This window comes from Passer montanus, unplaced genomic scaffold (genome assembly GCF_014805655.1).
Source record: "Passer montanus isolate IOZ18808 unplaced genomic scaffold, ASM1480565v1 scaffold16, whole genome shotgun sequence".
In the NCBI taxonomy this organism is placed as follows: Eukaryota; Metazoa; Chordata; class Aves; order Passeriformes; family Passeridae; genus Passer; species Passer montanus.
The window spans coordinates 3,972,062-3,997,845 of record NW_024363160.1 but is presented as its reverse complement, the minus strand read 5'-3'; the positions used below and the strand labels follow the sequence as shown (position 1 = coordinate 3,997,845).

General features: G+C 37.5%; 1 protein-coding gene across 1 annotated transcript; it reads right to left on the bottom strand.

Annotated features, from left to right (window-relative positions):
- Positions 1-1,214: 1,214 nt before the first annotated feature.
- LOC120499213 (ATPase family AAA domain-containing protein 2-like) lies at positions 1,215-20,555 on the bottom strand. The gene is made up of 21 exons (XM_039702771.1): positions 20,383-20,555; positions 19,274-19,366; positions 18,236-18,344; positions 17,934-18,049; positions 16,520-16,694; positions 15,953-16,041; positions 15,445-15,604; positions 14,166-14,256; positions 13,426-13,740; positions 12,715-12,820; positions 12,059-12,239; positions 10,437-10,622; positions 8,957-9,092; positions 8,610-8,806; positions 7,232-7,391; positions 6,704-6,830; positions 6,544-6,645; positions 5,729-6,021; positions 4,870-4,994; positions 2,707-2,835; positions 1,215-1,253 (listed from the first exon to the last, which is right to left on the bottom strand). The coding sequence occupies exons 1-21, from the start codon at positions 20,553-20,555 to the stop codon at positions 1,215-1,217; spliced, it is 3,102 nt and encodes a 1,033-aa protein (XP_039558705.1).
- Between the last annotated feature and the right edge of the window lie 5,229 nt (positions 20,556-25,784).

Below are 25,784 nucleotides of genomic sequence, written 5' to 3'. Positions count from 1 at the left end.
CTGGGAGGTGACAGGGTGGCCAGAGTCACAAGCAGGAGTGGCATCCTCTGCCAGCCTGTGCCACAGCTGGGAGGCTGATCTCAGTACTGGCCTCTCACAGAATATTCTGACTTGGAAGGGACTCTCAAGGATCATCAAGTTCAACTCCTGGCCTTGGACAAAACAGACCCAAGAACTCCACCACATGTGTGAGAGCTTTGTCCAAACTCTTCTTGAATTTTGTCAGGCTTGGTGCTGTGACCACTTCCATGGGGAGCCCATTCCAATGCCCAACCACCCTTTGGGTGGAGAACTTTTTTCTAATATCCAACCTAAACCTCCCCTGACACAGCCTCAGACCATTCCCTTGGATCCTGTCTCTGGTCCCATAGAGGAGAGATCAGTGCCTGCCCCTCCTCTTCCCCTCATGAGGGCGTTGTAGACTGAAGTGAGGTCTCCCCTCAGGCTCCTCCAGGCTGAACAGACCAAGTGACCTCAGCTGCTCCTCATACAGCTTTCCTTCAAGGCCCTTCACCATTTTGGTTTCCCTTCTTTGGACATTCTTTAATAATTTAATGTCTTTTTTATATTGAGGAGCCCAACACTGCAAACACGACTCAAGGTAAGGCTGCTCCAGTGCAGAGCAGAGCAGGACAATCCCCTCCCTTGCCTGGCTGGCCATGCTGTGCCTGATGCCCCCCAGGACATGCTTGGCCCTCCTGGCTGCCAGGGCTGACTCAGATGCAACCATCAACCAGGACCCAGCTTCTTTTTTGTGGCACTGCTTTCCAGCATCTCATTCTCCAGTCTGTACACACAACCAAGGTTGCTGCGTCCAAGGTGCAGAACCCAGAACCTCCCAACTCACTTCTCTTCACTAGAAATTAGAGGAAGAAGTTAAAGGAAAAATAAAATCAGTTCCCACATCTTACAGTGACAAAAATATTTGGAAGCTTTGTGACAATATCAGGAGTCAGAATCAGGACCATTTAGAAGAATTTCATGATGTTCCATGGAAAGAAAACAGTGTTGGTCTTGAAACGAGCTCTTTCACCCAGTGTGCAAGGAGATGATCCATAGTCAGAGTGGAGGTTATGTCTGGTTTCCTTCATATGGTAAAAGAAGTTTCTTTCTTCTATTCTTCTGTTCTTAGTTGCTGCAATTACTGAGACATTAAACATAATTTTTCCATTTGGGAGAAGTACATCAACATTAGAATATACTGAAGTTAAGTATCACAGATAATTTAACATTGCAATTTCTTTCTTCATTGCCTAACAAGAAAAAAAGACAAATTAGGAGTCACAGTGTGAATGCAAGCAAGAGAACTCTGTTTGCTTCTTCATCAAAAGAATCAAGAGGCTGTTGATAACTTACAGTTGTCAGAAATGTTTAGCCAATACATCTTTAGCCAATACATGTGCTAACATCTTTCTAGACCTGTTAGTTTCAAACAAATCCTTAGGCATCTAAAATAAAGAGTAGGCTAGAGAGACTGGAAGAATCTGTATTATGGGACTCTGGATCTTTATTAGATGGTTTCAACAATGAGAGAAGAAGCTGTTCCCAAAGAGCCACAACTAAAAGCTGGAACTGTTCTTTTCTGCACTCTGATTAAGTACTTGTTAAAGTCTCTCTCTTCATATACAGCAAAGGTTGCTTCTGATCAAATCGTGCAGGTACTCTGAAGAGGAGGTGTTTTACAGTTAAGGTAAAAGTAGAAAACAAATTAAAAAATCAAGTCCAGTCACAAAAGCTCAAAAGCTCTGAGATAACATAAACAGGTCCCTATTCACACCAAACCACACCATTATGAGAGAAGAGTGAGTGAATTTTTCAGGATGGGCCTGCACAATCAGAACAGAGTCTTTTCCAACTCTTTATCAGTGGAAGAAGAGATTGAGATGACTAGGGCCAAAGAGAACAATCTTTTTTTAAGGCAGACTGAGAGGCATAACAAATTTTATCTGTTCTCAGGCACAAGCATCTGAAAGACAAATGGATTCAAGGGCCTTGAAGCTGAAGGTTGAATATCCAACCTATCTGAATGAACTGAATACTGGGAATGCCCAACTGGGACCATGGGTGCCTGTGGAAGATTTCTGCCTAGTTCTGACAACTCAGAAATCCTCTCTTAGAGGCAAAGACTAGAGAATTTGACTCATTAGCAAACTGTCATAAGCAGAAAACTCGCCATTTATCAAATTAAAGATGCTTGGGCTATGCTAGTTAAAAATAAAGTCTGGTGAGACTAGAAAAAAATCTCAAGTTCTTGTTATGCTTTATACATAATTTCCTTTCAAGAATGGAATGACTACTATACAAGCATTACCACATGTGCCTGCCTGCAAGGGAGGAAAGAGGAAGTGACACACTGAGAAATGCACTCTCCTTTCACAGCCTCCCAGCCCTGAAAGGCTTCTGAAGAAGACTATTGACAGACTGAGGTTAATTGGTTTGAAAGGCCTGAGTGGGTGAACCCATTGCCTTCAAGCCTTTTCCTGCTGAGACTGCCAAAAATTATGCTACATGCAACAAAAGTTTTGCAATATGTATGAATGTCTTCCAGACTGAAATGAAAGCCTTGAGAGACAGGCAAATGAGCTGTACAAAGTAATGCCAAATAAGCATGATGTTCACAGTGCACCCATACACATACACAACACACACACACACACACTGTATAACAGCATGTTATACACATGGGCTACAAGACAAAAAATTTACCTTCACTAACTCAGTTTTGTCATCATCTTCCCGATGTCGGTAAATGCACTGGCTGAGAAGAGCATAAAGTCTTTCCATGCGAGATATACTGACATTCTCAGTTGCCACAATGACCAAATCCAGCACTTGCTGAAGCAAAAAAATGGAAACTGCAATTCAGAATAGCACAAGACACATCCTACTTTGTTATATTTTTAAATAGACGTGGCACTTCAGAAAACTGACTAAGTATCTCAAAAAAATTTAATTGGAGGAAGCAAATTAATATTCCACATGTCAGAGAAAAACTTACATTTCAGACAGGATTTTCTTAACTCATCACTATATGACATCAGTGATCATAACTGCAATTCAACTGCTTCTAGAACAGCTGGGAATGACACAATCCACTTTGTCACAGAGTGACTGCCTCAGGGAAATCATGGTTGCATTTCATTAGAAATGCAATACAGGGCCCTAGAAAATGGGTTTTTAGAAACAAGCCTACAGATCTTCCAGACAGAGCTGTGCCAGATGGAAACAGAAGCGTCCTTAGGTGCTCAAATATACGCATTAGCTGAATCTGTACTGTGACTAACATTAGTCAGCTCCTACCTTTCAACTCAAGAGTGGATGAACTAGCAGAGCAGTCTATAGGAAATTACAATCTCTCACATAGTTCCTTGTGTTACCAAAAATGTGAATGTGGTAATCTGGGGAAAGCAACACTAACAAGCTAGCAGCAGCACTGCTGGGGCTCTTCAGTAGCTGTGTGTTGTGGGAGGCTGTACAGACATAGCTGAAGAGAGCAGCCACATCAAACAAAAATACAAAAATACAACTGCCTCACAACTGCTTGCCATCAGACTCAGCCTCCCTTAGATCAGCTACTGGAAGATTTGAGTTCTACACCTAATATCAAGCAAATGAGTGAATACACATCCAAAAGAAACCCCCAAGAAAATAAAACCAACCAACCAAAACCCCCATACAAAACCAAACATCTCCATTTGGGAGAGGCTCTCTGCTACAAGCAGTGAGTTCCAGTGACACCCATGTCAAGGAAAGAAGTCTTCTAAAAGATGTGTGTCATGACTGTAGCCCTCTCCTCACAGCTAAAATACATATGAGCAGAAACATCAGTAAGGGCTCAACCCTACCACTTCTGCAGTCAGCAGGCAATAACTTCAGATTACATGCCATTAGCATCCTGATTCTAGAAAAAAACTATGTAGCTTCTTTAAATATACAAGCAGGCATGAACAACACAACCCCCTGCAATTCGCTTCCTTCGGAAGCCATCTTGGAAAGTTAATTTAACCTCTACAGTTCAGATCAACACTTAAAAATGTGATAGAAATTATGCTGATGAGCCCTTTTACCAAAGGGAATTATCTCACCCGCACAAGGGAAACAACCAAGTAATACTCCCTTTCTCATCACAGCAGGTAAACTGCAGCTTCCTGTGCTTTGACCAACCTCCTAGGTTGGTTCAACCTAGTAATTTCCTGAATTTTTCTCATGGCTACATCCCCTGAAGGGCAGGTCATTCTTCTACAGTCTCCAGTTCATGCAAAGGAACCTCTTTTTCCTTCTGCAGCTCAGCCTATGTTTGATCCTTCCCCTGATTATACCTTAGGATAACAACTTCTGTCCTAGAGGGAACTAGAAAAACCATGTAACTGTATGGATGCAAAATTCTAGCACTCAATTTTGAAAGTATTTGAGAAAAAGCAAAGCATTTTATCAAGGATGATCTTTTGGTGCACCTTCTAATCTCAGGTTTAAAGTCATCACTGCTAAAAATCAAGGTCCTTTTCCAGGTCCTAATTAATGAAAGCATGCAAAGAGCAAACCAAAATACCCATCTCCCCAGTCCATCATAAAAACTGCTACCCAACAGGAGTAGCAGGTTCACAGTGAGTTAACTTAAAATTTAACAGGCCATTTTACATTGAAGATTAGGAAGAGAACAGTCTCCTAAAATTCAGTTCACCAAAAGCAAGAGCAGCCATCTACACCAGCTCTGGAAACAACAGTCATTACAGGCTGAATCATTTCACAAGCTATACATCCTTCTCATGAATTGTTTGAATTGGCATTAACAAGTAACTTAATTGACAACCATACAGGTAGCAAGAAAACATCCTACTTCAGTACTAACAAAATTGAAATTAGACTTACTCTGAGTTCAGAGTAATCCACAGACAATCCCTGTGTGTGAATTTTCTTTGCTTCCCCATCACATACTTGCAGTTGCTCATCCAGCTGAGAACTTCCCACACAAGATGTAGGATGGACTTGTGAATCTGGAATAACACACATTTTTGAAATCAAGATTTCTCTTTATCTGGAATACAGTATCAGTGAAGTATCTTGTCTGGAAAAGACTAGCCCTCTGCAATAACAGAGACAGAATTGTTATCCATTTTTTTTTACAGAGAAATGCTTGACTTCTATCCTTCTAGTGCTGCTTCATAAAAACTAGGAACTTGGACATGAAGAAAAGCACTAGACAAAAAAGGTGGGGTAAAACTAAGAAAAAATATTCATGCTGCCACTACAGCACTGCACAGTAAATCTGAAGTTAAAAAAACCAAACATGGTCTAAAAAAGTAGTATTTTAGGTTAGGAAACACATCTACACATCTTACATTTCAAACATTGGGACATAATTCTTCTGTACCACAGGGGTCTCTGCGTTCACACTGTTTTAGGTACAGCAGTATAGTTTACACTTAGGCTGCTTATTACTGGGAAGGTACTTGTACAATTCGGTATCATTTGAAACACAAACTGTAGAATAAAAAAAAACAGCCACTGTAAAAAATAAAAAAAAATCAGCCACTGTAAAAAAACATGGCTGTAGCCAAAGTAATCACAGGAGCAACAACATCATTATGCAAGGAACACTGTGTGTTGATTTGAGAGAGACACAAAAGAAGTAACAGAATGACATTCAAGAACGCTAAAACCTAATAAATAGTGTAACCTTCCTCAAGAACAAAAAGGAGCTAAATTACCTGTTTGACCTTTCACTTACCACTTGAACCTGAATCTTCAACTGTTGTGGCTATTTGGCAATCTGGCATTTCACTCTCCTCTCTTAGGTCTGAACATTCAGGAAGCATGACACTCTTTTCTTCAGCAGGGAATTTAGCCACAAGGGTCACTCCTTCGCTTTCATTTTCTGTCCCATTTTTCTGTTGTCCTTGAAGTACATTTTCATGTTCTTCTATAGGAGTGTCCTGGGAGGATACAAACTGAGCATCCTCCCTCTTTACTGAGATACTTGAAGAGTCTTCCTTCATTTTACATTTTCTTTTTGACTTATCTACAAAGAAATACCAAAAAAAGTAATCTGAACCATTCCCAAAGCAGTCCTTTCTTCAAAATGCAGCAGCAGCATCTTGCAAGGAAAATAACCACAGGAACTTCAGTACCATCTCCCTACAAGTGTCTAGAGAAAAGGTTGCAAGTAAATGAGATCAGTTCTCTATTAGATATATTATAGGCAGGGAAGGGAAAAACACTGTTTTGTGTAACTGCAAACTAGCTCAATATTCAAAACAGACAATGTTTTGGATTTCAAGATGTAGGTGCTATTAAATGTCAGTTGGGCCATCAAGGCCAGGCTCTTACAATGTCATGCAGCCAGTGCATTCAACTTCATAACCATACTGAATGAATGACCTCAGGATTTACTCCACAATTTGAAGCAGCATAATGAAAAATTCAGTGCCTCTGGCATGAAGAACCAAGCATCACAGGAACCTATTTTTAGGCCACAGGAACAGAGAAGGGGGCAGTGACTTTAGCACCTTCTCCAAGAAAGTCTGAATAAAATGCAACTTGTCATTAGAGCAGGAGGTACTGGTGTCCACAGGTGCTGCAGGCATCTTCCATTTCTCATTACACTTTGAGTTTTCTTTCTTACACCCACAGAGCAAAGAATTGTGTCTTGTGTGGCTGGTTACAAAGCATGAGACAAGTCTTAAAATCCTCAGCATCAAAAAACGTACCTCTTTCCTTACGAGATTCTTTAATTTTTTGGCAGCGTTGCTCAAAATCTTCATCCATTTCATGCCTCACTATGGAATATGCAGTATCACTCAAAGTACAAGCTTTGTGCCTCAGGAGATAATCTGAAATTTTACAGCCAGAACTGAGCATTTTCTACCAGTCAATGAAACTCTTTATTTTTGGTTAATTAGAATTATTTTTCTTTTTACATAGGCAGGTTCTGAAAGGTTATCTCAGTCTCTATTTTCAGCACAAAAACAGAAAAGTTAATTATTTAAGAAAAAGTACTAGTTACCAATGAACACATCTATCACAATTCCATACCCAAACAATATATCTAACATCAAAACATTTAAAACCTGGCATGAAATGCTCTCTGGGATTGTTTAAAATTATCTAATGGGCCTCTTTAGAATTATCTGATACCATATCCACTGTGGGATTACTAAATTTCCACAGAGAAAATCTATCAATTTATACATCTGAAATTTTTCCAAATTAGGAATAAAAAATAGACCCGTACCTGCAGGCCCTTTATATGGTTTGGACTCTAAAGCATTGCTACAGATTAGATCGATGTCCTTTAGAAAATCTCTTGCAGTTAAGTATTGGTGCATGTCAATCTTGAAGAGAACTGTCGAGAGGTCCATGGGCTGTTTAATAGTGTCCTTGTAATTGGGTGCCTACAAATTAAATATACATGCTCAGAGATTTAAGCTACAAAAATTAATGACTTCCATAAAGTCAAATAAAGGACTTCATAAAAGCCCCAAATATTTATAACACCCACAAAGATGCAGAAAAGAACCAGGTTATTGAAAATGGAAAAGGTATTTCAGGTGTCTTTGAATAGACAGACCAGGAGAAGGAGGAAAAAAAAGAAGCAGGGTGGTCAGAAGCATGTGTGAAGCAGAGAGGGGAACTGGTGTGATGAGTTTTACTTCCTTTCAGAAAATCACAGCAGAGAAACCTTTCTCAGTAATGTCACCTTGGATTCTCTTTGTTGTTGGCAGCAAGAAAAAAACTGCAGAATTTGCACCTTTGAAGCACCTGTCCTAAGCATCTACTCTAGAATGAGATAACTGGACCCAGAAATGTCAATTTCTTTACTCAGAGCGTAAAAGAAGCCTAATGACTACTTTAGGTGAGGACATCTATGTGTTTATAGGTTATTCACATCTTGGAAACTACAAGGAAAGAAAAAGGCAACTGAGTGGATGCTTAGGGGGATGGGACTTTGCTGAAATGCAAAGCTATCTTAAAACTACAACTGACTTTGAAGTACATGCCCCTGGCATAGACTTATTTAATAAATTCAATGGGAAGTGTATGGGAGCAAGAAAAAACATGCAGCCCTTATGGCTAATTATGCACTGAGAAAAGCCCTAGATGAAACTGAGAATAGTATCTGAAAATTTATTTGACAAACTGCTGCTTCTACTCCAGTTCTCACAGAAATTATTTAATCAAAGCACTTTACACTTTATTAAAACAGCCCTTTAGGTACTTTTTATAAATATAAAGTGATCTCTCTGCTTTTTAGTGCTGTAACATACCTATGTATCCAAACCTTTCCATAGGCAAATTGTGTTGACATTTGGTGTAACTGGCACTTGGACTAGATCATCCTTGTAGATCCCTTCTAACTGAAATATTCTAAAGTTTTAAAGACCTTTTAGAAAGAACATAGGGCTTTCGGTGAATACCCAAATAATAAACATTTGAGAGTCTCAAGGAGTCAAGTAAAAGCAAAATTCACTTCCTTCTTGTAATATCAGTATAGTACGGTCCTAACATGAAAGACAAACTTTCCTAGAAAGAGCACAAGAACACCAAGAAACAAAAACACAGAGGAATTATGAATACACACAGTTATAATGGTATTATAAGTCAATACTAACCTCCTCTGAGACAACGGGCTTTGTAAATGCTTTGAAACGTTTGTCAATGACAAGTCTTTGAGCCACATCTCTTAAGTAAATCCTGAGTTCACGCAATGTATCCTCTTCCTGCTCTTCCAAATGTTTTATTTCTTCCTCTGTCAGCTTTCGAGGCATAGGTGGTGGTGCTACAGGCAGCACTTCCAAAGGCTGGCAAGCTTAATTGAATCAGAAAGTTGTAATTAATTGATGGCACTCATATACAAGCACATGAAAAATGACTGATAGAAAATTATCACCCAAGCAAATACTGTATTAACTGTTAACCTAGAGTTAGCAAAGTTCTGTATGTAGAACATCCTCCTCACTTGTGTTGTTTTTTAATGCAGGAGGTTGAGCAGCTTGCTTCATAACTAAGTCCTCAAAAAAACGTCTTCTCTCAGCACAGGTCGGACGTGGGATTCTAAAAACTTCTTCATATTCATTATTAAACAACGCTTTTATCTAAAGCACGAAGAGAAAATATACTTCAGTTATACAAGGCCATGCAAACTTCTTATATTCTGTTCCAAAAAAAACAGTCCCTCTCTGAATAAAACTGAATATTTATCTGGATAAGACTATAAATTTGCAAACTTCTTATATTCTGTTCCAAAAAAACAGTACCCCTCTGAATAAAACTGAATACTTATCTGGATAAGACTATAAATGAACAGTTATCTTTGTGGCCTTAAAAGACTAGGTTTTTACAGCATGGCAATTTAAAGTGCCTTCTCTGAGGATCACATTCTAGGTTTTAAGCTCCATGAAGAAACTGAATGATAAACAACTGAGAAAAGGGTGACTGGGGATTCACCATCCCCAAGGCTGCTTGTTTTTCATTTATGTGCCTTGCTGTCCTTTGCCTTGAATCTTTATGGCAGCTACAGAGGGAAAATGGCAAGGCTCAGAGGCCAATGCTGGCTTTTTAGTGAGGTGTTGGGGCTTTCTCTGATTTTATTTTTAATTAATTTAAATGAAGTGTCTCAATTTGAATACTTCCAAGTTGTATTACATTTTTCTATTTCTACTACCAAAAATTATGGAAGAGATTTCAATCCTTATTTTAGAAGACACTTATTAACAGTACGAAAATATGTGTTACTGAAACAAAGTAGTCCAAGCAACACATTCACATTTTGAACACCTTCCTTTAATGGGCAGTCTCACAGGCCTACAATGCTCAGCATGTCTTCTTGAAAAATTTTGTTAAAGAATACACCTAAAAATTTATTTCCAAGTTGCTTAAACAGAAACTGGAGCTTAGTTTTCTAATTTGTTGAGTTTTCACCCAGATGAAGGAAGTAATTTTTTTTAATAACTTAAATTTGAAATTATATTCCATCAGTAACATTGCGGCCTCTGTATTTTTTCAGCAAAAATACACCTGACTTTTCAGTATGTTTTTTTAATCAAAAAACATTTTCAGAAAATTTTTTTTCAAAAATGTTTTCAGAAAAATAGTCTTTCCTAGATACTTTTCAAACACAACACTCTTCACTAAGGACACACCTAACCACCCTGAAGCCACCAAAACCATTGTTGGAAGCAAGTCCATACAACTGTCTAATAATCTTGAGTATGTGAGAAGGGAGAAAAAGCTGGATCAAAATCAATCTTTACTCAGAAAACACTTTAGGCAAATACTTTCAGCATTGTTTGTCTAAGCAAGTTTTAAGGGACTGGGTTTGGATGTCTGAGTAACAACTATGAATTTGCTTAAGAGTGGCAGGTAACTCTAAAGATTCAGGGAGTTATAAATTAACAAGAAATTGAGTAATGAAAGAAGAAAAGTATCGACTGAAATACCTCTTCTGGGAGATCTCTCAGTTGTACATTAGATGTTGCAAGGAATAAAACTGGAGTAAACCTTGGGATGCTCTGCAGTAGTGTTGTAAAAACAGATCTCAGCGTAGTTCCAACAGTCTCCCACCATGAAGGGATTTGTGGGACATATATGATACTCGGTGCTGATCTCTGAGCTTCTCGCATCAACTGGTAAAATGAAAGCTTGGATTAAAAAACTACATCATGTGGAAGAGACTACTAATAACTAACTATTAAATAACTACATATCAGTCAAACCACCTTATGAAATACGAGGTATAAACACAAGACATTAAGACAAATTGATAAATGACTCCTTAATAATCAGGTAAAATTTTCACTTTGACTTGAATACAGACATATCTATGCAGACAGAAACAGATCTGAATCTCAGCCTGATTTCAAAACTACTTAGGTATAAGATGGCTTTAAAGAGCCTAAGAACTCAGCCAATGTAGTGGTGTGACTGAAAAAATCCCAAAGCTAACTCTTCGGCAAGGTGTATTTACCTGGAGAAATCACTACAGAACATGTTCAGTTCAGAAGGGCCACACACCCAATTCAGACTGCAGCACAGTCTGAACAAACAAAGGCCTATGTGAAAAAATGAGGGATAACACAGCACAAGATGCCTGGTTATAATTCATAACTTCAAGCACGTTTTATAAGAGGTGTCTGAAGAGCTAAATCCCTCACTGCCCCTCATTACCAAAGGTGGGCTTTGGAAAATCACAAGCCACTGCCTACAGATGGCCCCTCAATTACAGAAGACAACATGCACCTACTACATGAGGGAAGTGGAACAGTCCTTTCACACAAAAAACTACTCCGTGCACCATTTCAGATTAACAATCTGCAAAGGACTTGCTCCTCCTATGTGACAAATGAGTATCCAGTCACATAATGTGTCTGTCCTAACTTGTATAGCTGTCAAATGCTGCTAGAGATCAAAATATTTTAATACAGTGATGGCAAAAAACAAACTGGATTTACTGCCCAAAAGCAAAAAAGCAAATCAGCACTAAACTGCTTATATTTCCTTCTCCTAGTTAATGAAAACTCAATACTGTACAAATCTAAGTATTCCATGAATTTTAACACTTTTGCTGCATGTACTGCAGAATTAAAAGCTGTGTATATATATGTAAAAAAAACCACCAAACAAACAAAAAAATTCTTTGCCTCAAAACCTTGGCTGCCCTACAAATACAATTAAAAAAGAGGCTACAGAATGTGCATTGACTGACATGCTGTCAGGCCAATGCAGAGCCATCTACTGGTAGCACAGACTCTTAAGAAGCAACAAAAACAACTTTCTAAATACCACATGAGACCAGCAGGATTTCTTGCCACAGAGAGGGGTTTATTAGCAGCAATTCCCATCCTCCTGAGATGCTAGTAATAGTCTCCCTGTTACATTTCAAATAAATAACATGGCTATGTATAAAATCCTTACGTAGTATCATTCCATTGGAAAAGTGGATTTTCAGACAAAAGTAAACAAAACAGCACATTTAAATCAGGTCACTTATATTGACAATGACTTTTGCTTACTTCACTAGTTTATACACTAATCCTATGAGACTAATGAGGAAAAAAGCTACCTGTACACATGTTTCATCTGGTAATGTGCTAGCAAACAAAGTTGGTGTATCTAGCGTATAAATTGGAAACTTTTCCAGGGAATGTATTACTGCAGCTGCCAAATCAGAAGCTTGCCCAGATCCTGGCTCTTCAATTAGTAAGAACCGTGGCCTGTAAGATGTTGGCTGGTCACGAGGATTTCTACAGCAATAAGTAGAAAACAAGTTTAAAAATGAGTGATGAATAGGAAAGTAGACATTAAAGTTTTTTCCCCATGCACTTTCTTTTGTAAATACTCTTCCTGTTCCACAAAATAATAAGCTGGTCCATGAACAGGAGAACTATCAAAGCCTACTTTCTCACAAACTGGTACTCTGCATCTGCTAGAAATCCTGCCAGTCCCCAGCACATCTGCTACTCTTTTGGCTGGGTTAAATAACAGCTCTTAAATCCCAGAGTGGGACTGTCCAGCCAAAAACCCACACAACAGTTCAGTTTGATGGGTCAGGGCAGTGTACTCAGAACAGGAGTAACCAGCTGAACCTTCACACTTATGTTGGCAAATATCAATCACCCCACACACACACTCTCAACCCCTTCATCTAGCATCCCTCACACCAAACAGTTTACACACTCAGCTCTCTTAAAAACAGAGTCACAACAGGGACAAATGTACCTGCTGAAAGTGCGCAATTCTGCCTTCTTGTAACCAGATGTTTTATGAGTCAGCTTCTCTTCAGAGATTGATGGTGATTCCTCATCACTATCAATCACATAATTTCCTAAAATAGGATTTAAAGAATAGAGAGGTTTGTTAACTTTCTTGTATAGTCTGTCTCTCTCTTGCATTAATACACCTTCAAAATGGGTGCTGAAAACACTTCTTTTATATTTCATCATTTGAATGCTATTTCCTGAAGATTTCATTCTACCACAAATCAAAAGAGAATGCACAAGTCTCTACAAAGCTGTCCTATGTCCCATGATTTGCATCAGGTATTATCTCTCTCTTGATAAAAACTTGTGAGTTTTTCTCCTTAGAAAAAAGATGGTTAGGAAAAACTTACGTAGCTTCCAGACATTTGGTAAACATTTCTCCTGCTTTAAGCATTTATTTGAAAAGAGGTGCTAATAATTTAAAGCTTAGATTCCTCTCTGCAAGTGATAAATGTGATGTTAGCTCCTGTCAGAAACAGGGTCCTCCAGCAGAGAATGTGTAGTTCTCGACTGCTTTTGCATGTCACTCACAGCTCCCACCCAGCACTGTGCACACACAAATTATATAATTGTGCTGCTAGTACAGCTGAGTACATTTGTGTACGTTGATTGCACAGATCACAACTTTTGCTCTGGCAGATTTTAAAACAAATGGATGTAGATGTTCTACCTTGCTGTTGGTCCTTCTTTAGTGCAAGCTCAGCATGTGGAAATACTCTCTGCAAGGTTTGCAAAATCCTTTCCAGTGTGTCTTCTAACAGTGGCTTTGAAATAGCTGATAGTGCTTGCCCAGGGGAAGGCACAACCCTTCGTGAAGCTGGAACAGTCTTCTGCATGGCCATGGAAAAATCATTTGCTTTTATTTTAATTGAATCCATGTTTATCTGCAGTCTCTGTCTGCTTTCATATAGCTGAGGATAGCGATGCCGCAAAGCACAGAGACCAGTTTCAGCACATAAGGCTTTAATATCAGCACCACAGTATCCTAAAAAACAAAACAAGAATCAAATGTTATGTCTATCTCAGACAAAACAGAATTCAAGGCCAGTAATTCTAAAGGGCAACACTGAATAACTTTGTATGCAGCCAAAAATTACCAGGCTAAGAGACAATTTAAAGAGTAACTGCACAGCAGAAAAGTTCTGTCACATGGCTCACAGCCTAATATCCTGCACTTAGGCAGCAGCCTACTGCTCAAAACTTTGTTCCTGGGAAAGATGTTGCAAACCCATCCAATGTTCTGAGAGACAAAAAGAAAATTGAAAGCAGTGCCTAAATTTGCTCCCATGCCAAATGCCTTCTCGCTGCCTCTCTCTGCCATAAGGTACAAGAACTTGAGTAGTGCCTGCTACAAGTTCAGGTTCTCTAGGACTCAAGTCACATGTTGTAACCCACAGTTTTGAAGCTCACCAACACATTCTTCAGCCAGCTCCTCAAGTAAGTTGTCTGATGGCTTCGGCTTCCAGTCTCGTGTGTGAATTTTGAAAATTTCTTTTCTTGCCTGGAAACAGTTGCATTTCAGTTTGCCCTAAGTTTTCTCTTAAAAGAACAATGACAACACAAACCCACAAAATCCCTTATACCAATACAAATACTATTCTTATCTGCTAAACCTTTTAGTATTTTAAAGGTCAATTATTAATACACTGTCTACTTCTTCAAGCTGGAAATTTAATAATTCTGAACTTGTTACATTAAGTATTGCTTGGGCCTGCAGTAAAGTAAAAGGCATTTACATCTACCATAAAAGGGAGTTTTCCCAAGAGTGAGGCCTAATGATTCTGAAGAAAAAGTCATTGTAACATCCTTATCTGCAATCAGAGGTATTTTCATCAAACAAAATTCTCTCAAATTAAGCAAAATTTCATTAATTGTTTAGTACACAGATTAATTATGGCAGCTTTCTAGAACTCTATCACAGTAGAGAATCATGTATTAGATATTTTTAATGGAACCTCATCTTCTGTTCCTGAGAGCAGATGAAAACTGGAGAAAAATGTTTGTGCATTTTTACTAGCTTTCAATCCAATAAGCCTTTTTATCCTTTTTCCAAGAAGTGATAAGAAATATCAGAGATAGCCAGTGAGAAAAAGAGGCCTTCAGTTTTGCAAGATATCTCCCCACTTCAATATTTCGTGTTTTCTAAATACCCATTTTTATATTGCTTAACTATTGCCATTGAACTAGAAGCTTCCCAAGCCCTGCACCTGTGCAGTATCCTTCACATCTTTATCTGTCAATAACTTCCAGTAAGATCCCAACATACTCAATTTGCTCTAGCATCAGCCTTGATCAAAGTTTTTGCTACCATGGAGGCATTCTCTCACCTTTTCTTTTACTTTCAAGATGCTAGAGGGGTAATTTATAACTAATTAATATACCCATTCTTTCTTAAACATTTCAGTTACTATCAGCATCCTATTTTCTTCACCAGTAAAGAGAAACCAAAACTAAATAGACAATTAACTACTTGTTGAAATCACCCTAATCATATATATTCAGCACCAGGTCTGTCCTGTATGCTACAATGCAATTTCTCCAATATCCCATTTTGTGTCCCTGTAGCTTTTGTCCAAACTGTACACTACAGATGGAGACTTGCACTGCTGCACAATGCTGCCTTATTACAGGGATTTGTCATGAAGATGGACTTTGCCACAGAAGAGTAAGGTTGACAGGAAGTTCTGACCTCTTTGTTTGGCAAACGGAAGCGGAATTCTCGTTCAAAGCGCCCAGGTCTTCGCAAAGCAGGATCTATGGAATCCAGTCTGTTGGTGGCTCCTATCACCACAACCTCTCCTCTGCTGGCTAAGCCATCCATAAGTGTCAGAAGTGTCCCCACAACAGAGCTAACAGAAAAACATGGTTGTCATTCACCAGCTTAATAAATTTTCTTCAGTTACACATAACCTTGTCCAATAGTCACTCAAAAAGGACAAGTTTTTATTGATGAGATGCTGTTTAGCAAAAGACTCATTTTGAGTCATAATAAAATACAGAAAATGTAACACAGACCTTTTGCTGATATCAAGCTCAGCAAACTGTTTTCAATTACTGTTTAAAAATATCTGAGATTCATTTGCACAGAATTACTAATTTTCAGGGAAAATGAAAGTGTCACTTGAAGATAAATAAATTGCCATCTTTTTTTTCACAAAGATCAAGCAGCTTCTATGTAGATACAAGACATACCCTACCTATGAATTTGGTCTTGTTTATTGGACCGTACTGGAGCCAGAGCATCAATCTCATCAAAGAAAATAATTGAAGGTCGCATCTGGTAGGCCTACAATGAAAACACAGGAATATTGACATCAGGAAAACAGCCCTATTTGAAAGAGAAAAAGCATGAAAAACATCATGGTTGGAAAGGCACTAACTAAATTGTTCAGACTCTGTTAACTGAGCTAACAGAGTAAAATGGTATGAGTAACAGAAGACAGCAGCCTGTATCAACTCAAGGAGACTGGGTGACAAGAAACAAACCACATCAGTAGTTTTTACATCTACCTGGAAACCACAAGAACAGAGACAGGATTCAGCTACGTTACAGGTTCTGGAAGCAAAACAAAAAAAAATCTGCAGGATTGTATTATTTCCTTTACTAACCTTTCCCAATACATCTCAATATTTCAAACCCCTAAAACTTCACTGAAAAAGGAAACAGTGGCAATCCCATTTCAGTGAAAGGAGCTGACAAAACCTGTAGACCATAGAAAATTAATTCCAACTCAGACAGAACACATGCCAAATTTCAAACTTACCTGCTCAAATAATAAATGAAGCTGTCGTTCAGATTCTCCTATCCATTTACTCAGGCACTCAGCACCTTTTCTCATAAAAAAGGTTACTCTCATGTCACCTTGACTGCATTCATTAGCAAGTGCACGAGCAAGCAGTGTCTTTCCTGTCCCTGGTGGACCATAGAACAGACAGCCTCTGCAATTAAAAAAAAAGTAAATTTTAAAAAGTCACATAAGAAAAAAACATCATGGAAAAGCACCTATTACAAACCCCATCCTTAAAACACACAACTCTGCTCTCTTAAACAAAACACCTCATGGATAAGATAGCAGTAACAGTTAAAGTATGAGAAAAGTCAAAAACATTCCTACACAGTTCTCCAAGGCAGCAAATAAAATCAGTAAAGAGGATAATGAGGAAATACAAAACCTTGATAAAAGCTTACAGCATCCCAAAAGGACAGGAAAACTTCTGACAATCCAGCAGGGGTGGCTGGAGCCAAACAAGAACAAACTTCCAATGCAGAATCTGAGACTAGGCTAACTTAGGAATCATCAGTTCATTTTTTTCAATGATGCACTCGATATTCATTCTTGTTTTCACATAAATCAAGGTTTTATAGTAAAACATTTGATTCTCCTTTAAAAAGCTTTGAGTTACTGGCATTGGCTTCCCTTTGCTGGTGATAAAGGAAGAAGTATTCTAAAGCTGGAAAGATATTCTGCATTTCTGCATTTACTTCAACTAGAAAAGCCAGTACACTGCTGCTTCAAAAAAGAATTTCACTTAATAAAGAAGCAAAGCACAGAAATATTTTCTTTCTATTTGAAATACTTTTAAAGTTACTGAAGGCAAAGAATTTTAGGCCCTAGTTCAATATGCTGTGACTGAGTTTTGTTGACCAAGAATATGTAAAGCTAACAATTCAAGCAGTGGTCTTTTTTTGTAACACAGAAGCCACTTAGCTCTCTAAAAAGAGGACAGATTCCTATTTTAGCTCAAGTACAACACTGGAAGTTTCTAGTTGCATATCCTATCAGTTGCAAAAGTGATACTTGAGAACTTAAAAAAAAGAGTTGGTGGTAGAGACAAGTGGAGTTTTCCTAAATAAACATTTGACTTTGAGTAGAAAGTACTTCCTGCTTACAAACCAATCAAGTCCGCTTCTATACAGAGCTATAAAGAAAAAATCCCCAACTCTGCCTTTTAAAGGCAAGACACTTTAAAAGGATGGTCTCACCATGCAGTAAATCTTTGGGCCTACATGTATACTGGATTCTACAAAATTTTTTTCAATTACAATTTACTACTGTTGGAAAAAAAAAAAAAAAAACAACTGCTGAGAATTTGGAAGCATGACATATTGATGTCCCAGCTGAATTCTCCTGAAAATAGGTAAATTAGAACTTAAGAGTTTTAAACAGTGTCTGTTACCTTGGAGGTTCAATTTTCAATCTCTCAAAGATTTCGGGATAAAGCAATGGAAAAATTACCATCTCTTTTAAAGATGAAATGTGGTCAGAAAGACCACCCACGCCATCAAACTGTACCTAAAGATTAAGAAAACAGAACACATTTTATATGTTAAAGAAATCTGCAGCATTGATAAGGTTCTATGAGAAGCTGGATTGCTAGAGAGAAAACTGTAAAGAAAGGGAGTTATAGATGGCCCACTACTGGAAGCTTTCATAAATACTGCAAATGTGTCACTGCCACAAGGAATCAAAAATACTTACTGAACCATCTATTTGCATTTGCTCCACACCAGCCAGACTTCCTCCAGTTTTCATGGTATCCTTGTCAACTCCTGTTGAGGCACACTTCTGAAAGCTGACCAGAAGAGATCTGACTTGAATTGAGGGAAAAAAAGGTGCTTCCTAACTTCCAGATAGAAGATTTTTTTATTTTCTAATGATAGCAAGTGAATGCAGAAGACCTTATAAATCAGCATGAACTTTCTAAATAGGTAAATACTCATTCCAATGTTTTACATTTAATGGCTATTAGTAGATAAAGACAAATGGTCACTCCAGACATTAAACTGAGTTAATTGTTTTAACAATACCACTTATGAATATCCAAGCCAGTTAACACAGCATATATAGGAATACAAACTAAGAACAATTATTCCCATATGTGGAGACCATGGACTGACCTTGGTAGTATGATGGAAGAATTCCTCCCTTTCCCAAACACACTGACATCTTTCAAATAGTTTTAGCTTTTACCTTCAAAAAGTTACAGCCCAGGGAGAATACTCATTTCAGTGAGTGCTAACATTATAAAGGCTGCCCACAACTCCTAGGCTTTCCTTAGGACATTGGAATGTGTGTGCCAGAAGAAACACATCTGAAAGATGTCAGGCTGAAAACTCATTTGTTAGACTGTTATTAAATTAATATTTCTAGAACATTTGTCAAGTAACAAAATCTATTTCCCCTACTTATAACATTTTCTCTTATAGTGGTTTTCATTTTGAAAAAGCAATGGTAAAACACAGAAGCAGAGAAGTTTTACATCAAGAAAATACATCAAAGTGTGTATCTCTACATTTCCTCCCATTCCCACCTGGAAATCAAATTTCTTATAAAAAGTCAATTCTAAAAATCCATTTTTAGAGTCTCCAATCACAGTTTTCAATACCAACAGGTATGATAAAATATTGCCCCAATTTAGAAAGGGTACAAGATGAAGATGGCAACACTTCATAGTTAGGCATATGCAAAGTCCTCCCAAGTATTCTCCTCCTTCCCCTATTCTCTAATTTAATTAACCTCCTTAAATTTCTCTTCTTCTTCTGTATTTCAAAATCCTCATCATCATCAGAAGAGGAAAAGGAATCACTGCTGAAGACTCCATATCTCTGTCTGCAAACATTTAAACAAGTAAAAAATTAAAATGCACTCCAAGTAATACTAAAATTTAAGTCAGGACTATCTCAGAGTTTACTTTGAAATCTACGAAGTTTTCAGATCATTGCAAATTTTGTCTGATATCAAAGTACATTATGGGATTTTCCTTGTGACAACAATATTTGATTTTTCTTAGGAAGGTAAAATGTATCACTAGTGTGCAAAGAAAATTCTTAATCAAATTACTGCTTTCGTCCAGTCTCTCTCTCTCAGACACACAAATCGAGTTTCACTTAGCATTATGTAGCCACTGTGTGGAACATCAACATTTTAAACTTATTTAAAAATTTTACTTCAAAACCCCTTCCTTCCATAATTGTCTGCTTTCAATGTTTTGAAACAAATGTTCCTATCTAGCAAGGGAAAGCACTCTCCGTGCTCTGTTTAAACAATATGACACCCCTTTGTCATTGCTGCTGCAATTCATAAATTAGATTTTCATTTAATATTTTCCTGGTTTAAGGATGGTTTCATACAGAAGCATGAACTGATTCCAAACAGACATCAGAATCAGTGTTGGAGCAATTTAAAAAAATCTATTAAAACTTCCATAGGCTCTCCCTCTAACTAAATTGTCTTCGATTTTAAGAAAATAACTTTCATCTCTCAAGATTAAATAGTCTAAGGTTTTCAGAGGGAGATTCTGGCTTCAGTTACAGAACAAATTAATTTCAACCACACAATCTCAGCCACAACCCTCATCATGACCTTATCAATGACCAGAAATACTGCATTTTCAAATAAGATCTGATGGCTAGTAAAAAGAATGGCCTGCCACTGCCAGTGTTTGTTTTCTTTACACTCTCAGACTACCACAGTAATAATAATACTAATTATATTATTTGCCACCAGTCCAAAACCCTTTTGAAAGCATTATTGAGTAGTTAAAGTAGTTAAGTAGTTAACATCAAAGTAAACTCATGTGACAGCCCTACTGAGACAGAAAAACTATCACTTAACCATACACAAACCTTTTGTTCCCTTTGCATGAATCTCTCTCTGAGACAGATGAAGATTGTCCTGAAGAATCTGTCTCATATCTTCTAAGTCCTGTTGAAAGCAAAGAATTTAGAATAATGTCACAAACAAGTTCAAATAAAGCGGGATAGTCAAAGAGGCAGAACACAGGACGTGTATCACCCATCTCCAAGTTCAGGGGAAGTTTCAAGGCAGGCAGGGGTTAATAAATGCACAGCAGAAGTGAAAAAACACACACCTGATTTTTAATAAGAACTGTAAAACACTTGAGTAAGAATATAAAGTCTCTTTAATTACTATTCTTTCAAGGCTAGATAGGTCATTTTTTTACTGGAAAACAATAAGGATCCCAAAAAGGAAAAATGAATAGAAGGTGCACAGGATACAGATGCTTAAGAAAAATTACTGGCATAATGAAGGTAAGAAATTTAATGTTGCATGTGTGCATGGATTTCCATTAAAAAAGTCCTGCTTCCATGCAAGAAATTAGCTCTTAACAAAAACTGTGCCTAAAACCTACTTTCCAATCTATCTTCATAGCACTTAAAAAAACCAAAGTTTTTTTTCCTTTTGTTTCACTTCATTATGAAGAAATTACTGCAAAACTGTGCCTAAAACCTACTTTCCAATCTATCTTCATAGCACTTTAAAAAACCAAAGTTTTTTTTTGCTTTTGTTTCACTTCCTAAGGAAGAAATTACTGTATACAACATTAAATTCTTTAAGTACTGTTGAAAGTAATGATATATTCAAAATGCCCTATACTACAGGTATACCCTCCTGTCCACAACCTTTTATCATGCACTTGTTTTGGGAAAACACTGGGGTTTGGGACTTCTTTGTCTGAATACCTTTGAGCTCTTTAACAGTACAGCCCTAAAATCTGTGGCTATGCCTTGTAATGTCAAAAGCGACACAGATTTTTTAATAAATGAAAAATACCCAGTAGTTCAGTCCATCTCAATTGCTTAAGAAAAAGCTTTTGGCTAGGGTATAGTCAAGGAAATTTAGAATAGAAGTAGCTTACAATGCTACCTGGATTGTCAGTTGTTCCTTCACCAGTTGTTTCCATTTCTAGACATTCCTAATTAAAAAATAGGAAAAATCACATAAACATGAAGAAAACATGTAAGCATATCTGAGCTTTATCAGTTTCGAGGCACTCCATACATGCAAAAGATTAAGTTAACACACAGCAAGAGTGTTTAGGAATACCACTCTGGAACCCGGGATTTATAACAAGGACTTCTACTCTAAAATAGGGTTTAGTAGATGTGAAACTTAAATACTTGACTAGAAACAAAACTGACCATACCAATTAGTCACAGCTTAATGATCAAAGAGTGTGGTAAAACCCCAACAAATAAATTCTTAGCATAAAAAAAGGCATACTGGCATTTGAGAGATGATTTAGAAAGTACTATGGTCAATTCTGGTTGAAACAAATCAGAAAGGAATTCATATCTGGCCAAAAGCAACTATGAAAGCAGCTATGGATATGTTAGAAAACAAAGCTCCTGGCAATCAAGAGGACAGTGGATTGACCTGATTTAAAAGAGCAAAACCAAGACAAGGAAATACGATTGATTAGTGTCTATAATTTTAACATGAGTTCTGCTTGGGACAGGGGACTACTTGAGCTCACAGGCAAGGCTGGTACAAGAACAAACAGAGATAAAGCAGGTATCAGTAAATTCACTTTTTAGTAAGATTTGAATGAAAAGCCAAACCCTGACACAGCTATTTGTAAAAAGCTGGGGGTTTTATTTATACATTCAAAAATCATAAGGCAATTCAGCAGGCATAGTATGTGATGTGTTTCAGCATATCTTTTGAGAGTTTCTCCTTTCTTCTGAAGAAGCTACTTCCTCCATCAAAGAATGTAGCTATAGCATGACTGTAATAGTAAGATGTTAAATTATAATTCGATAGCATGAAAAAATACTAGTTTAGACTACAATATGTTTTGGAAAAAAGTTTTTTTCAACTAAATTGAAATTATAAGTAAATAATTTCTTTACGCAAAATGCTATTCTTATAGAAAAATAGTAAATTATTTTGGTATCTACTTCTGTGTAGTGGAACACCCACAGTCTCCCTGCTTTGCTGTCTCGGAGTCTTTTCCATGTCATCCCTTTTTTTTGCAAGACTGCTTCTGCAGTGCTAAGATACAAAGTTGACATGTAAGAGCAAAGACAGGTGAGTACAAAAAAACCCCACTGAAAATAACACAAGTAGTTAGCATGATATTTTAATATAGCGTGCACAAAGCAAGAGTCATCGACACTTCACCAAGTTTTTCAACACAACTTAAAAATTAGGTAAAATGTTCAGTTTTTTTATAGAGAGGATTTGCAAACATAAATTGTTTTGAGTTAATTTTCCCCTCTTGCTGAACACAATACAAAAAGAATCTCATTTAGTAGAAAAAAAAGAATTCTGAAGATCATATGAAGATAATGAAAAGAAATTATGTCAGTTTTTCACAGCACTTAAGTTGTTCAGCATGATAGCATTAAGTGATTTTTAGTTCACAGCCATCCTCAGACAAGAGGTTGGTTAGTCTTCTCTTAACTGGAACTAAGGTCTCATGGTGATATTCCATGAATATACACACTAGAAAAAAATAATATCTCTCTGCTGATACACTTGGAAAACCTTTCAGAAAACAATGTCAATTTGGGCTTCAATTTGGGCAAAGAGAATTAAGTCACAGACACACAAGCAGAAATGCTAGGACTGCTCTACTTTGCCTGTATTCAACTTTCTGCCATTTCTTAACAGAACATTATAAAATTATTTGAAAGCATGAAAGAAAAGTTAATTAAACATGAAGGCAATTCTGGTGCCAAGAAGACAAATTTAGAGGGCAAAGTAACATCTACTGAAAGTCACAACGTGAAGTGATCATTTCAGTTCACAAGAAACCAGCGCACATATAAAAGATGCTCTGGCGTGAAGATCTCTCTACAACTGGCAATCCTAAAAGGAAGACACCAGTGGCCAGTTTAACCATTGGCTGTGTCCAAAATCTTTACACATAAAGCACCTGACAAATACATCCTCCTGCGCACAGTCTGGGAATGTAAACCTTAAGAGAAGCCACAAGCAGGAGACACTACCTGACCAAGTGCAGTGGAACGTTTATGGAATGTTTGTCAGGTTGCTTGGCAGTGCCCCCTCAAAGTTCCAGGCTTGATCATGCCCAACCCCCAAGTCCCTGGTGGGACTTTACTGTGGCTGGCACCTGATGCCCAAAACTTGGCAATCACAGAATCATGGAAGCGCCTGGGTAAGAAGGGACCTTTAGTGACCATCTAGTTCAACACCCCTACCGTGGACAGGACTCCTTCCACTAGGCCAGGTTGCTCCCAGCCCCACTCAGCCTGGCCTTAACACTTCCACAGGGCATCCACAGGTTCTCTGGACAACCTTACCACCCCCACAATAAAGACTTATCATATAATAGTGGCACGTAGGGAGGTCTCAGCCCAACATATGCATTTACCACTTGCTGCCAGGAATAAAAACACCTTCTTCTGCCAACAAAAGGAAATCCCTAGCTAATAGTATGCCCAGCACAAAGGCTTGCTTATAAGGCTCATTTTAGTAGCTCTGCATGTTGAAAAAAATCCAACTTACTCTGTTCTAGGATTGCAAAACAAAATAGACTGATTTATAGTGGTGTAAAACTTTGTCAAAGTCTACAGCTTCAAGAGACCTCTAAATCCCAATTTTCTTCACCCTTCAAGCAACCAGTATTACAGAAAATATAATGTGAAGATGGTTTGATAGAATTATATAGGGCGTTGACCTTGGCTGGAATCCAGGTGCCCACAAGCCACCAAGCCCTGAGTGAAAGGACAGAGAAAATAAGATGGGGAACAACTAGTAGCTTGAGATAAGGCCATTTACCAAAGAAAGAAAAGAAAATCTGAAGTTTGTGCAGCTCAGCAGTAGCCAAAGCACGGGTGTGTTATCAACACCTTTCCAGCTCCCAGCACAGAGCACAGCACTGCGAGGGCTGCTGTGGGAAAATGAACTCCATCTCAGCCAGACCCAATACAGATTACCTTCCATAAACACAAATTAATTCTGCTATTCACTTTTAATTATTTATTGACTAGTTCAATATTAACCTTCCTTTCCATTATTTTTCTAAGGATTTTTTTAAATTTCTTCTGTATAGTCGCTTGGTTTTGCCACTGTTTTTTTTTTGTAAAGCAGTCAACACACATGGAGTTAGCATGATGTATAACTACAAGAAGTTTTTGAAAATAGGACTGATAATAATTTCTTTTTTAAAGCTGTGCTTTTAAGGAGATAAAGGACAAAACAAAGGTAATGCAGACATACACACAAATATTGTGATAGGAAACAAAAAAAACCAGCTAGGGAGGTTACATGTCAAACTGGGCCAGTACAGTATTAAAAAAATTCCACATTTTATCTTTATTTGTTGTGTGGTTGAACTTATAAAATATACATGTATGAATGAAAAGAATTATTAAGTCACAGGAAAAAAAAAGAATTAAAAATTTAAATTAATGTCTGATGTATTCTAGAACTAAACCAGTCACATTTCTACGTAGTATTTTCTGAGGCATATTCAAGTAGGAAAGCAGCTGAGACCCACTAGTGTCACTGAAACAAGCTGTAATATTAAAATATTGAATTGTCCTTGGCTAGTCACTAATATTTGTTAAAATATCGAATTCTGTTCTTTACAATTAGTGTTTGAAAATCTGGAATGATCCAGCAACAAGAAATCTTTATGAATTTAATTCTGTATTTGCTTCTTTGTGATTTCACATTTTAAAAATACTCATGCAAAAGAAAGGCTGCATTAAGAGAACATCAGTGACTCATTCAGGAGATCAGAAACATCTGAGATTGCTTTTATAATGTTAATTCATCTCAGCTGTATGATTACCTTTTCAGGTCATTTAATGAGAGGGTTTTTTTCAGAAGATCCCCATCTCATTTAGCTATGCCAAAAAGTGAACAGTTTGTGTTGAAGAAGATGCTAAATGTGAGGTAGCCAATCCTTCATTTACTGTAGAAGAGTAATTTGATATTGTGAATAAGGTAGCACTTGCAGAATAGTTATCAGGTAAAGGAATTTGAGTACTGCCCTGAGAAATTCAAACTTCTCTTTCTCTATAAAATCCAAGACAATACTGGAATAATTTAAGTCATAATTTTAACAAATTGTCATTAATTCTGTTTTCTTCATGTTCTATACCCTATTTTAAATCCACTCCCAGCTTGGGTTGTGGAATCTTAAGCTCTCATTGTGGTAATTTAACATTTCATAGACTTTAGATCATAAAGAAACTGCAGCGATCCAGTCAGAAGTTGAGCTTTAGGATACCTGCTCTTCATCTAAACCAAA

Bases quoted from the DNA above. Each gene is read 5' to 3' on its own strand.
- LOC120499213 (XM_039702771.1), bottom strand. From the start codon at position 20,555: ATGGGTGATACACGTCCTGTGTTCTGCCTCTTTGACTATCCCGCTTTA. The intron at 16,042-16,519 runs GTAAGTTTGAAA...TTTTCATTGTAG, and splicing joins TTCATTTATTATTTGAGCAG to GCCTACCAGATGCGACCTTC. The intron at 6,646-6,703 runs GTTTTTTGATGC...CAGCCACACAAG, and splicing joins TCTCGTAAGGAAAGAGGTAC to ACACAATTCTTTGCTCTGTG.